Below are 15,755 nucleotides of genomic sequence, written 5' to 3' on the forward strand. Positions count from 1 at the left end.
GAAAATTTAGAATACATTTGAGATCAAAAATATATACATGTACAGTATATGTCAAAAGTTATTTATTTGTTCAAGAATTTATATATTATACGTACCAATAAATGGTCACAGTTAAGTTTACATAACCTGTCAATACTATCCAAACGTATAAATCCATTAACAAGAAGTAAATTTAATATCACAGATAAAATTGTCAAAAATAGTTTTCCACACAATGTTGGATTCATTTTGTCCTTCGTTTAGTCGCCATTGTACACAGATTCAAACTGAGCTTACAAGCAGTGGTTAGCGCATCACCAAGTCTCACGTGACACAAGCAGACGATAATCTCCCAAGAAAATAAGGGAGGGAATCAAATATATTTTTGCACAGAATTGTGACTGATTTGTATTTTTATGGCGGTAGTCTCCCTTTAATTGATCTCTTGCATTTATCTTGAGTTAAATAAAATGCTCATCTTTTTCGTTCTACTTTCTTCGTTTTATTACTTTTACAACCTTTAATTATTGAAATACGGAATAAAATATAGAAATGCGAATGTTTGTATAGATTATAGTAATAAAAAATGTACAAATTACAAGAAATGGGGATCTTCCCGCGTATGCATACACATGCAGAAGACATTTTATTTTATTCCAATAGGCTTTAAAAGCCTTCGAGGTAATAAACAGTCTTTAAGTCACCAAACTTAAAGGTTTCCTCACTTTCAAGTATCGTAATGTATCTAAATTTAAATTGGTATAAAGTGCATATCACTGTAGAATGTTTGCAAGAAACCTTTTAGAACTGCCTAAGAAGAGTAAAAGTGCAATATACATACATGAACTACATGTAATTTAAGTGCAAAAACACTATTTACATGTGTCATATATTCTATTTATCACATAAACCGCCGCGCAGGAGTGTAATAAATAGAGGATATTGAATGAGTGTAAGTTCAATACTGAATTTATTGCACTCGTTGAATAAAATAATATTATGCTCGCCAGAGGCTCGCATAATATAATTTTATTCAACTCGTGCAATAAATTCAGTAATGAACTTACACGAATTTAATATTCTATTTATCACATACCCAAAATAAAGACCGTTTTAAGTGAAATAAGAGTCATTTTTCATTGACGCGCCTATAGTATAACGCTAACATTTAGCGCGTCTTTACACTATGTTTGTATAACGCTAATGACGTCACGTCAAAATATATGCACGGCCGTGCAATACCATATTTACGGAGTCGCAAAATCGGCACGGGTGTGTGATAAAGCCATTTAATAGAAACGATATTACACTATAAAAAATAGTGTAATAACACTTTGACGTGACGTCATTTGCGCTATGTTAAAGCGCGCTAATGTTAGCGTTTACACTATAGGCACGTCAATGAAAAATGACTCTTTTTAACAGTTTACAGTTCATATTTTATATATGTGATAAAAAGAATATTATATTCGTGTAGATTTAATACTAAATTTATTCAACTCGTTGAATAAAACAATATTATGCTCGCCAGAGGCTCGCATAATGTGATTCTATTCAACTCGTTCAATAAATTTATCATTCAATATCCTCTATATAAATTATCGTAAATTACATGAACTAACCACATTCCTAGCTGGATCTACTTTTGCGACCAGTACCGGCTGATTATAACCTGCGCTGTTCGCTATTTCGTCAGTTCATATTTTGTAATTAACCCTAAAATGATGTTTGGTTTTGTCTACATTGAAAGATGAAAAAGTTCATTGTGGTAAGGGCCAATGTAGCACGGCGTTCCGCGAGTAATTAAAAGGATAAAGCCAATATATATGAAAACTTGTTTGGAGTCTATTAATACTAAGTCTCATTAATACACGATATACCAACTTGAATTTCTATTATAATAATATTCTGTAAAGAAACTTTTGGTCCCTTAAAATAGGCTGGTTTTTGTTCGATTGACAAGGCACACATAAAGTGAAAGACTATTTATCAATGTATTAATTAGCTTAATAAAAATTAAATATATTAATTAAATATATAGGTATACACATACGTTCTATGCCACCTATCGTACATGTAATGTTCCTTTCATCTGCTAAGTATTTCATAAGAAAAATACCTGTAAAAGAATAATTTGAGAATAATTCTGGTCATACCCGATACATCATTTTTTTTTTAAATAATTTGCTTTACACATAACACAATTATTCAACTTCTATTTCATTACATGCTGTACAATAATCTATCGCTTCTATAATATTATGTTTTAAAGAATATATAATGGGCAAAGGCACAAAAAAAGTAAAAAAGTTAATTCTGCAATGTTGCGACTGGTTAAGACAATATATCATACGATGGTCTGTTATGAGAAGTGCAGTGCAGAAAGCTAATTTCATTCATTCTCTTACTTTATTGAGATCGCACCAAATAAGTGGAAATGTCTGTAAATCGCCAATATAGCTTAAAAATTAGTGTCTAAAAAGACGAATGGGAAAATAATGAGACATCTCGTTAAGTATTAAAGGTCTTTACAAATGTCGTGTAATCAGCACGTGGATGCTCAGAAATTCGTCCTTTTTGTGGAACGTTTTTCACGGTTTCTTGACAGTTACAAACTATGTGTATTGTCTTGTGATTTCCCGGTCTTGTTTTTACTTTAAAAGAAGAGATAAAAAACAATCATTAAATTTGTGAAATTTTCTACCAAGGAATTTCTTTTCGTGCATTTAGTATTATTCGGACATATCTGTATATGCTACTTCAGTACAGGCAGTATATTACAGTAACTATTGTATCTATTTAAATAACAAGTTGCTTTAATTTGCTTTTTTTAAGAAGAGAAAAAAACACATTGATAACAACAGCAAGGAAGAGCATAATCACGTAAATCATGTTGAAAAAAAAATTACCATTACCCTATCCGTGTACATGACGAAATCACATAACGAAATTTGTTTGACAATGACAAGATAGAAATTTGAAATACATATATTTGTATTCAGTAGTCTGGTGGTTTTGTTTATAATCATATTTTCCCAGCAAGGCAAATGTATTATAGGAATTATGAGAAAATATATGAACCTAGCCCTTACTAAAACTTTGTAATAGTGTTATTGTGAATACAACATAGACATTACTAACTGTTCTGTATGAATTCCATATATGACCATAAATATTATTTATTTTGCATATATAGGAGAACAATGGACGATTCCAATCTACATACACTTAATAATAATTTCATCAGAGAAATAGCACAGTTTTTGGCACAACTGTTCTGAAAACAAGGTGTTAAGATATGAAGCTTTGAGACGGATGAAAAATATACATGAAAAATATACGCAGACACAGAAAAATGTCCGACTATGTATATGTTCGAGTACAATATTTAATTACAGAACTCAAATCATGACTGCTTACTAACCACCATTTAACAAGTTTCAACATATGATTTAATAAAGACTGATATTTTTACATGTCGTAAATGTACAGGACTTCTCCTTTGAACTCGTCTGCAGCGTTTCCGTTTCACATCCGGATTTTTTTTGTCTAATAACAAAAAATGCATGTATAATGGTTCTTTGTCATTTCAACACATTTTATAGATAGTAAAATCGAAGGGAAATTCTAATTTTAGAGGTTACGCATATATCTGCTGCAAAAATACAGAAATATTCCAAATGTTTCATTGAAATAAAGTGAACTATTTGAACGTTGCTTATACACAAATGGGGAATAGTAGAATCCCTGCTTAAGACCATCCCGGAATTAAGACCACCGGACTATTAAAACTTTTTTTCTCTTAAAAGAACGGAACTATCAAAGGTTGCATGATCCTTAATCATGACAATCCGTCTTAACCACTTTAAGACCACCAGATTCAGTCCCAAGTCTTCGTCTTATTTTTTAGTGAGACTAGACCTTAAATTTGTTGTTATTATCTGATTGAATGCTCTTTAAAGCATGACACTTGATTTCATAGTGTCAAAAACTGTTATTATTGAGTTCTTGTATGAAATTAGGTGAGACAGTAAATGTTAGAGTGGTTTAATGTTGCTTTCATCACATTTTTTGTAAAGAATTAATTGCTTATTTTGATAGGTGAATTATGTACATAATAATAATAATTAATATTGAAAGCAAACCAAAGATAATTTAATATTAAATTTCTTCAGAAATATGTTTTCCTCTCATCAAATCAAATATTATAACATAGTTTTATATTGTATTTTTAGGTTAAGATACATATTGTTTGTTCATACAAAATGACTGAGATAGAGTTAGACCATGGTCATAAAGTATGAGAGCAATGATAAGAATATTCACAACTGAGACCACCCTGCAATTAAGACCACTTTGGTCCAGTCCCAATGGTGGTCTTACAAAAAAAATGCACCTTGAATAAATTTCTTTTATACTTTATTTTCTCTTTTAAAATATTATTTCTAATTTATAACATAATTAACATACAATTAACATGCACATGTTTACTTCAGGTGAACATCTTTATATAAACTACATGTCTAAAAAAACGTTTTTTTCAGTGAGTGTTGAAACATTTTACTAAAGAAATATCTGTGTGCAAAAATATTACTATATAGCACTTCTAAACTATTCTGTGGCAAATTTAAACACATATTATTGTATACATGTACAGATAAGTGCACATGTACTTTGGTACTTATGATAAAGCCAAATATACATTGTATGTCCAATAAGGGTTTTTCATAATCTGCAATATATAGTGAAAAAATAAAGCTTATATCACTTCCATATAATTATATTTTCCTTGTAAGTAAATGCATATACGAGTACATGTAGAATAGTTGTGTTTTTTTTTTTTTTTTTTGGTAAAAAGGATGATAACAGTTGGAAACCGTGTGATAAGTTTTCAGGCTATCCATGAACTAGAGCCACCATTTATTTAGATGAAGTTTCTGTGTACAAAAGCCATATACTATGTTGTATTGTCTGTGAGTATTTGGTACAAATTTATACACCTGACATTAAAGATATCTATGTATAGATTTTAAAAAGTAACAAGTATTTATCTTCTGCAATAATGTTAAATGTTTATACAGGCATTTTCACTTTATTTTCAAAACAAAAATGGATAAGAATAAAGGCACACCTAGTACTTACAGATTAGCAGTGATTAACCATGTAATTTACATGTCATCAGGTCACGTGTTCACAAAGAAAATATTAGGATCAGGATCAAATTATCCTGATTATATTTTTATTAAAATAAAATTGATCGTATTTTGTTAGAATTTGAATGGTACATATGCAGATTGCAAAAAATTGCGGATTTACAAAGTTACAACCCTATTTCTGGATAACATTGTCCAATAACAAAACAAATACAAAAATAATGAAATCAAAATAAAGATCAAGTTAAGGATCAGGATCAATATTTGGATCAACTGTGAAATGCCCATATTCTAAAATTTCATAAACATTCTATTTTTAGTCCAATATTTTATCAAGTTAATTAAACATTAAATCCATGAAAATAAACAATAGAATATTTGAGTTTTTAAATTTGATCCTGATCTGGATTCTGATCCTTCAACTGAAGTGAACATTGGACCAGGTTATATCTGCTGAACCTATTATTATAATTATTACTCAAAATAGAATTTTTGTTCAGCACGATCAGTTTAGTTCAGTTGTATACCAATGCACTATGCACTCTTAGACTTAATAAAAATATGAGCCGCGTCACGAAAAAACCAACATAATGGGTTTGCGACCAGCATGGATCCAGACCAGCCTGGGCATTTGTGCAGACTGATCAGGATCCATGCTGTTCGCTATCAGTATCTCTACTTGTAATAGGGTTTGTAAGCGAACAGCATGGATCCTGATCAGACTGCGCAGGCTGGTCTGGATCCATGCTGGTCGCAAACCCACTATGTTGGTTTTGTCGTGACACGGCTCATATATATTCTTAATCCAAAACCAATGAACATTGACTTGTTAAAAAACAAATTTCTTAAGAATTCTCAAACAACATTGTATACATGGTGCAAGAGGCAGTAAATATGGCTCTAACTAATGGGAGACAAGCACTACTGAAAAATATCTTTCAATTCAGGTTAAGTTACATCCCTTTAATTTGACATATGACGAAGTATGGTCTTTGAAAATAAAACTAAATAAATGAATATACATTAAATTCTGGTAAAGAAACATTCTTTTTGTATGAACAGAAACGTTAATGTTTATAAAAAACATTCCTGGTTTGAAGGAATTTCAGTATAGGACCTGGGACTTAAAATAATTATAATTTAAATTATTTTTTGTCCCAAATAGAACCAATTCAGGAAAAGAGTTATATCCTTCAAATCTGATGAAATAATAGAAAGGAATATCGAGCTACCAATTAATAACAGAAACATAAAAATATATCACGTATTGAGCATATGTAAAGTTAAAACAATAACAACACATTTAACATAGAATACTGGTGGGTTAAATAAAACTCCTACAGACTAGATTATACAATATACTACTTTGTTCTTTTCCATAATGGATACATGTACTAAAAAACAAAAACAAATATATGTGTAAATTAAATGAAAGGTATAAGCTGATGTAAATTTGATAAAAGTATATAATATTATGCCTGTAAATAGCAAAATACAGATCTAGAAGCATGGCCAATATAAAACAATAACATACAGAGTCTACCGATCAGTTCACAGAAGTTTACTCATAATGAAAGCATTATCTAAATATCCTGATTTTTTTTTAAATCACATACTAAATATGATGATTTTTTTAACCACATTTTGGAAAATAAACATATAAATATTTAATTATATACCAAAGAGATTTTCTAAACCAAAATTAATGAGTAATTTAGGATAAATAAAGACATCATTTTTGAAATGAAATATCACAATGATTTTTCAAGTTTCGGGAAAAAAAAAACATAAAATATTTGTAAGTATGGGAAAAAACAACAACATTTATTGTAAATATAAAGGTGTTTTCTTTTTTATTGATCTTCTATATTTTCGAAAGTCTAAATAAAGCAAAAAAAGACTTCACTAGGTAATGAAAAATCCCAAAATACAGAAAACAAAAAAGCAAAAAGAAAAATAAATACTGATTAAAATGAGTCAAACATTGTATAAAATATTTTAAATCACAGTTAAAACCAAATTAAAATGCCATCAGTGGGGAGGAAAAAAAATTTTGTCAAGTAAATTCTTCATTATGCAAGAAGTAGAGATCTATTATATTTCTTCAAGTTGTCATACGATGATCTGAGAAGGTCCTCCCTGTAATCTAACATATCCTGGTAGTCGGACACAGACCGTATTAGCTGCGTATTCTTGTGTGATTCGTAGTGGAATTCTGGACCTTTGGATTCATACCTGTAAAAACAAAAGGAGATGGAGAATAAAAATTTAACAAACTTTTAGCAGTGTCACAGTAAATCTATAATTTTTCCACAGAAGAACATGTACTTCAAAAGAGCAAGAAACACATAAAACATCTGACACAGTAAACTGCAAATAAAAATATATCAAATTGCAAAATGAGTATACCATATTTGCCACCCAAAGAAAAAGTAAGCAACAACACAACAAGGTTTCCTGCATGGTTCAAAATTACCGTTAAATGTCTAACAAATCAAAAAGCATCTATTGTGAATACAACAAGATCTGTCAGAGGACAGCTACGCTTGTCAATTCTAAAGTTGTCACGAGGGTGTTTCATTGAGTAACATAATGATTACCTATATGAATACATAAAATTGTCCCAAAAAGATATAAAGGCTTATTATTAAGATATTTTATCGAGTTAATCCCTGCTTATTATGAATGCATAAAATTGTCACAAAAAAGGCACAAACCCTTCAGTAGTTATGGAGGTACCAGCTTACATGCAAAAACTTGACCAGGAATTTAAGTTGAAAAAGGGGCTTAATTATGCAAAAAAAGCAAATCAGAGTTATGGTACTTGTACCAATCTTGTAAGATAATCACAGAAAACTAGTGTGTGAAGTTTCAATCAATTCCCTTCAGAAGTTATGTAGATACCAGCTTACACGCAAACACTTTACCACAAATTTCTTAGTTGAAAAAGGGGCATAATTATGCAAAAAAGCAAATCAGAGTTAAAAAAATGTGTGCCAATCATGTTAGATAATCACAGAAAACAAGCATGTGGAGTTTCAATCCGTTGCCTTCATTAGTTATGGAGATACCAGCTTACACACAAAAACTAAACCAAGAATTTTTAAGTCGAAAAAAAGGGCATTTTAACAGGGACGCCAATAAATAGGTGAGTCAGGGTGACTGCATTAGCTTGAGTAGTCTGGGAATAGTCGAGCTAAAAACTTCTGTTCTAAGAATTTATTGACTGAACCACAATGTCTAATAATAATTACCATTTAGGCTTTGGTCCCCTTGTTCTTTCTAGTTCTTCTAATCGTTTCAATTCAAGCAGTTTAGCCTCTTCAAGTTTTAATCTTTCCATTCTAAGTTTTCCCAGGATCAGCTCATGTGGAGTTGCAAATTGTACAGTTGAACTTCCTGAAACAACAAATGACTTGTGGATACAATGGTTGTTACATAATGTAAACATAAAGGAATATATTCAAGACTGCAAAAGTTCTGGATATACACATATATACACGCATATATTGGCTAGATCTAAAGTCTTGTTTTCAATACATTTTTTAATTATATTTTTAATTATCGATATTTTAAGTGCATGTTATTCAAGACCTCTTGAACCCAAGTCAGTAGCAATTAAATGACATTTATTTCAGACAGTATGATCAATTTTTTATCCCTAGTTGTTGCTCACCTATACTAAATTATATTTACCTATAGTTGGGGCTTCTTTTGTCATAAGATACAATTTGTCTAAATTCTGTTCTGGGTTGAATGACTTGTCTACAGTCCTAAATGTGTGCGATCTGCCAATTCTAGAAGCTGACTTAGATCTTCCAGTTCTCAGAGATGGTGGTGCTGTTTGATTTAATGGGTCAGATGCTGGGAAGTCAAGGGCACATAACTCATAAGATGAACCTAGAGTTACCGGGAAATTGTCTAATGCTACTTTGTCTTTGTCAGCATATTCACTCTTGCATCTATCTCCATATCTGTATGTTTTACCTATACTCTGCATAGTTGGGGCCTCACTGGTTGTGTCCAAATGGTTTGGATTAACATACCATTGTGCATCCCTAGGTGATGTTGGTTTTCCCGAAAAATCATCAATCTCACCTACATGTTTCTCATATAATTCTAACAAATCATCTTCATCTAGATCTCTCCTAAGGCTCTCAGTCAATTTAACTGGTTTTGTAAAAGATGATGCATCCACTCTCTGTCTTAGTTCTCGCCGTATTTCTTCTTCAATTTCTCTATCATCATTCTTAAATGTGACACCTTTACTAAGAGTGGTGTCCACTCTGTCACTTAGGTATTCCAAATTATTGGCAAGATCTGAGAGGGTTGTGGCATATTTCTTTTCACGTTTCCTCACTCTATAATTATCAGGGTTGTAAATGTCATTTTGGCTTAATCTTGCAGTGGTGAGAGTTAATTGTGAATTTGTGGGACATTCTTCTCTTTCCCTGAAATATAAAAATATTGATATGTATTATATTAGCTTGAAATAGGTGAGAATTATTAAACCAAAGAAACAGTACTAGCAAAGTGAAAATCTTGAGACATTCAAAGAAATGTAACTTTATACAAAGCAAATCAAAAATATTTAATTGAAAACTAAAAATCAATGGACTTCTTGATTGTCACAGTCAGAGTGTAACAAAAATATGTCAAAGTTAAATTCTATTTATTTAAACCTGGTACATGTGTGTATTTCAATAAATAATATGAAAAAAATTAAGACAGAAAAGATACTTTCAATTGTTTCCCATGAATGTCAAACCACAATTTGGGGACCTACACCTGTAATGATTATAATGATTTGCCCCAACTATTAATAACCCCATTTTTGAAGAGCCCGCTTGCAATAAGCTTGACTGAGTCGTCACTTTTGGCATATAGTTTAGTGTATGTGCGTCCATCTGTCTGGATTTGTCCGGTCTATATCGTGGATTACAAATTAATTTGATACAAATGTTCACCATGATGAAGTGGTGTGTCGCACCCAAAAATCCAGGTCCTCTGCTCAAAGGTCAAGATCACACTTGGGAGTCCGCACAAAACCCATGAAAGGAGCATAACTTTTACGTGCAAGGAGGGATTACAGTATAACTTGGAATAAATATTCTCCATAGTTAGGTGTAGTGTCACGCGAAAAATTCAGGTGTCTGTAGCAAAAGCTGGGGTCAAATAACAAAATAAAACATACATTTGCGAGAAGAACTTCTATATACATGGATTTTAATTTAACTTAGCACAAATGTTCCCCATGTTGAGTTGAGTTGTCTTGCGCAAAATAAAGGTCAAGGTCACAAGATGCCAAAGGTTAAATATAAATATCAAAATTTGTTTGTTGGCTCTGTTTTTGCTGATGCTTTGAAGAAATTTTGCTTAGTGGTCAGAGGATTTAAAAATTGTTGAGCCCACTTGTGTTGAGTTTGACTTAGTTGCCATTTTACACTTTTGGCAGTTTCATGTATGTGCGTCGGTCTAGATTTGTCCAGTATCTTGCTAATTCGTTGAAGGATTACTTAATAGTTTGATACAAATGTTCATCATAATGAGGTGGTGTGTCACACGCAAAACTAAAGTTCACTGCTCAAAGGTCAAGGTCACACTTGGGGGGTCAGCACAAAAGCTGTGTCCGGAGCGTAACTTGTACATGCATGGCGGGATAATAAAATTTAATATAACTTGGTACAAATGTTCTCCATAGTGAGGCAGTGTTGCGCAAAAATTTCAGGTGTCCGTGGCAAAGGTCAAGGTTTTATTTCAGGGTCAAATGTCAAATAACAAATTAAAACATTCATTGGTGAATATAACTTCTATACAAATGTACTCCATGGTCAGTCGAGTTGTCTTGCGCAAAATGAAAGTCAAGGTCACCAGAGGTAAAGGATCAAATAAAAATATCAAAATTTGTTTGTCCCCATTATATCTTGGTGAAACATCAATTACACCGATTACAATCGGCCATGACATTTAAGAGCTACACCAGACCTCCTATGACCGGACTCGCGGGAACCAATTAGAGTAGAGTCATGTACAATATTAATAACATCTTTGTTGGCGTGATTTCAATACTTATAATTCATCCATTTTCTTTAATTTTCCAATAATTAAATAAAATTATATTTAATACAAAAGCCAGTAAATCATCTGTTTCAATATCTTCAAAAAAAGCAATTTATAAAATGGTTAGAAACACATGATGGGTTATGTTTTCTTAACCGTCCGAACAAATTAACCCATAAAGGTCACATGGTCAAACATTTTGGCAATATGGCGGCCAAGTGCTTGGTTTTTTTGGCAATATCCGGTTATCTGCCCCCTGGGGCAGATTAGTTCATCCAAAAAACATGATCTCGTGGACGCTTGTTTTTCCTTGAATTTCATTGGTTGAGGTTACTCCGAAGGAAGCACTAAAAATTTGGCGCTTTTCTGCAAGATTAATTTCTCATTTAAGCATGTCAGTACATGTGTACATTACATATCTTGAAAGATTCATTCACTATAAAATAAAATCAATTCAGTAATGTTTTCATTATCACTTGCAAAATGTTTAATATTTATTATAACTTTCTTTGGCTTTATTTTAAACTGGAAAAATTCATGAAAATGTTATTGAACGTTTTGTCATCCGTGTAACTTAAATTACTGTTAAATTCATTGTTACGTGACTATACAGCAGTATAGACAGTTAGGTATGTAAGGGCTACCAAAAGGGTAATATCATTTAATCACACACATGTAGTTATATATAATCCGGTTTTCCTTCCCGGGGCAGATGCGTACTAAGTATTTGTAGTGATAAAACGAGTTAATAACGTTCAATCCGTATGAAGTTATTCACACAGTACCCCCCAAAAACATTGCCAAGGCTTTCATACAAGTAATACCTAGTACATATCTGCCCCAGGACTGATAACGGGAGTATATTATATAGCGACGAAATAATTTACTAACAATAATTAAATGCTACTTAAGGGGAAGTAATCCCCGGGAAGAGGGTTTTCTTCGGGGGCCATCATGCTTTAAAAAATGGGGCTTGGCAATGTTTTGAGGGTACTGTCTTAATAAGCATAAAAGGAATGATTTTTTTACTGACATTAAAGTAACATTATGAATGCCTAGTACGTATCTGCCCCGGGACTGATAACCGGAGTATATATATCGGCGATATAATTATATGCATTAGGCTATATAATACTGAATGAACGATAAACTGAAACGATGTTATTAGTATATATGTACAAGTTCATTCCGTCTGCTATTTTAAAACGGTATGATGAAATTATATGAGCAGTATCAATGTATAAGTTAATTCTGTTGGCTATTTTAATACGGAATGAACGATATCATGAAATGATAGAAGCAGTATCAGTGTATAAATTCATTTTGTCGGCTATGTTAATACGGAATGAACGATATAATGAAATGATATAAGCAGTATCAATGTATAACTTCATTCCGTCAGTTATTTTTTACGGAATGAACGATATACTGAAGTGATTTTAGCTGTCTAAATGTAGGAGTTCATTCCATAGAGGATATTTATTATGTTAAATCCTGTATGAACACATTGCTAGAAGATTGTTCTTTCACAGCTCACTACGCACGCATATTGGAACGTAAATATTTTATTTTTTGCGCATGCGGGTGTGATATGTTCTAAGCGCCTGAATGATCCAGATCAGTAGGGCTGACCACAAGACGGTCATAAAAATACAGATAACAATTTTTCTGCCCCAGGGGGGCAGATAACCGGATATTGCCGGTTTTTTTACCTGTCAGAAACTATTAGGTAGATTATGTTTGTAATAAGTTTTTTATATGTCCGTCCTTGGCTTATCAACAGATTATATATAGTTTCATGCTTCACTTTACTTCATGGCATGTTCGATGAATGAATACGAGCATGTCAGATTTCTGGCATGATTATTGGTAGTCCAAATATTTAGACGTAACAGCGGATTTGAAGCTATTTTTTACATGGGTCAAATCCGCTTTAACGTCTAAAGATATCTATTTAAAAATCCATAGCAAAATAAAAAACAATAAACATGCACAATCATTCAAACTTCCGATGCAAAATGTTACAAATAATCATAATCCTACCACAACTATGTATTTTCCTTATCAAAATCAACTTATTCAAATTTTAAACAATTAAAAACAAATCCCGTGTAAAAATTGTGTAAACAGCCTCCATATTGTGTGTACTTACGCAATGCGGTGATTACTGGAACCAAATTTTTTAGACGAAATTTTTACTGCGTGCACCTGTCAGCGTCTTAAATCACAACAGAAAAAGTTTTCGTTCAGACTAATTTCATACTATTGAGTGACGTCACAGCATGACCAGGAATTTCCAATATGGGGGTCAACACAAAATATCTTTCAGGGCTCGAATTTAACACTCGCAAACTCGCAAAATGCTAGTTGAAAAATGATTTTGCGAGTTAGATTCATGACTACTCGCAATTTTTTGCGAGTTGAAGAAAAAATGGAATACGCTTGTCAGGAAAATCCGAAATATAAATGGGGCGTAATATTCGCAGGAAGCCGAGTTATAAACTATGCGCGCACTTGCTGTCTGGTTTACATTTTCTATACCTTAACCTCGCTTAAAAAAGTACACAAATTTAAACCAGTCCAAATGTCATTTTGTCCGTGTAAATCAAGCGTGATCGGAATAAAATGTCTAAACGAAAAATAACGAACTTCTTCCCACTTAATGAAGCAAATGTGTCTTCCGATAACAATACTCTGAGTACAGAAGATGATTCACAGTCTATCAAAAGAAAGTCAATGAGACCTTCAGTTAAAATGGTTAAAAATTGGGAGAAAGAACTGCACGTCAGTCTTACGTACGAACACGATGACGATGGAAATGTTGCCAAAATATTTTGCGCCGATTGTTGTGCGCATAATCCAGACCAGACATCGTCGGTATGGCGACAATATTGCATTATTATTTTTTTACATGTAGATTGACATTTGATAAGAATCCCTGTCCCCTAAATCAAGTTTTTGAGTAGAAAGTTACGTTGCTGATTCGTACCCCGGGCAGTTCGAACTCGTCCAAATAAATTACAATTTTAAACAATTTTGGAATTAAAAAATCATTGTCGTAAAAAGTGCTAGTTGAATTCAGTTTTTGCTAGTTAAAAATTTGTCCACTAGCAAAAAATTGCTAGTGGCCAAAAAAGTTAAATTCGAGCCCTGATCTTTAATGTGTCTTCTTAAATATATGGCTAAATAAACTACTTATCGTGAGTAATTTTTGCATATTTTTACAGTTTTTAGGAAAATATGCTTCCGTCTTTCATGCAATCAATTGCTTTTTGTGATAAATAGCATTTAAGTTGTGATTTACCGGTAAATTCAAATCGACTCGAGAAGCGTGTCGATTTGTGCTATGGGAAATTAGCCAGTTATGGAAAGACTGTCAAACTGTAAAAAAAAGAAAATGCGATGTCTTTCAATGAAGGACTAGATTATTGGTGGACTTTCCCTATGGGTCTGTCTTCAGTGTTCATGTCATGTCATAGTATATAAACGGGTACGCTGAAGACTTTAAGCTAGAAATGGGTAAAACAGAGTTTTCCCTATTCCCAGATCCGCTTGTTTGCAGATGATACTGCAAAATACTTTGCTCTGACATCATGCAGTCACCCTCCAAATGAACATTTTTAAAATTCTTTTATCCTCTTTTAAACAACTCTTTTTAACTTTCTTGCGATTTTTGACACGTAGACATGTCTATGTCCCGCGAGGGGTTTGACATAAACGGAAGATAGATGGATAGATCCAACCCAAAATTTTAAACTGTCGCGAAATCCCATAACAAATGAATGTTTTAATATATACGATGCATAAACATGCTGGATTTTATTTTTGTTGAAGTGAATGATGTTTAAATTACCAGTAAGCTGTTGATCTTCCATGCAATACAAAATCGTCGTCTGGATTTTTAGGTATTGTTCTATTTAAAAACATTGTTGACGACATTTTGTTTACGGAAGTGCCACTCTGGATACGACGCATGCGCAATGGTGGATGCTAGGCCGCATAACACTATTATTTTCCTCCATGCCTCTGAAATGTCTTTATTTTATTTTTTTATTTTTTTTTAAATTTTTGATGTTATAGTGGTCTAAAAGCTGCTAAAAAGTTTTTGAGAAAGCTTGGGACTCGTAAATGTGCTCTAGGGGTTTACGGAGTGCACATGTCAGAGAAATTGGCCTGTCATTTTCTGGAAATAATACACTGGTCAGTCACCCTTTGTGCCATTTGCACTTATTGAAAGGTTTGGATATTCTTGCGAGTTGTCAGGTGGTGATAGACATGAATGACAGACTGAAATTTTATTCAGTAAATGTGCACTCCGTAAACCTCTAGAGCACATTCGCGACTCCTATATATAATAAGCATTCTCAAAAACGTTTAAATAAATAGATGACAATAGACACCAATCTGTAGTATTTTGTAGTCATCCTGGTTACATGTTCTTCTAGAGTCCCTCAAGGGACCGGTACTCTTTCGTACATACACGGAAGGGCCCACGATAATGTTGTTAGAACTTTTGGCCCAACCCTTTTGTATGTACACTTGATTATGTCTGTAAAATTATTT

General features: G+C 32.6%; 1 protein-coding gene across 1 annotated transcript; it reads right to left on the reverse strand.

Moving 5' to 3' along the window:
- Positions 1–4,381: 4,381 nt before the first annotated feature.
- On the reverse strand, positions 4,382–15,184 carry LOC132732218 (uncharacterized). Its single transcript, XM_060718610.1, has 4 exons — positions 15,046–15,184; positions 8,829–9,583; positions 8,387–8,531; positions 4,382–7,367 (listed from the first exon to the last, which is right to left on the reverse strand). The coding sequence occupies exons 1-4, from the start codon at positions 15,165–15,167 to the stop codon at positions 7,205–7,207; spliced, it is 1,185 nt and encodes a 394-aa protein (XP_060574593.1). The 5' UTR covers positions 15,168–15,184; the 3' UTR covers positions 4,382–7,204.
- Between the last annotated feature and the right edge of the window lie 571 nt (positions 15,185–15,755).

Source organism: Ruditapes philippinarum, unplaced genomic scaffold, assembly GCF_026571515.1.
Source record: "Ruditapes philippinarum isolate M1 unplaced genomic scaffold, ASM2657151v2 ctg4145_1_1_1_1, whole genome shotgun sequence".
In the NCBI taxonomy this organism is placed as follows: domain Eukaryota; kingdom Metazoa; phylum Mollusca; class Bivalvia; order Venerida; family Veneridae; genus Ruditapes; species Ruditapes philippinarum.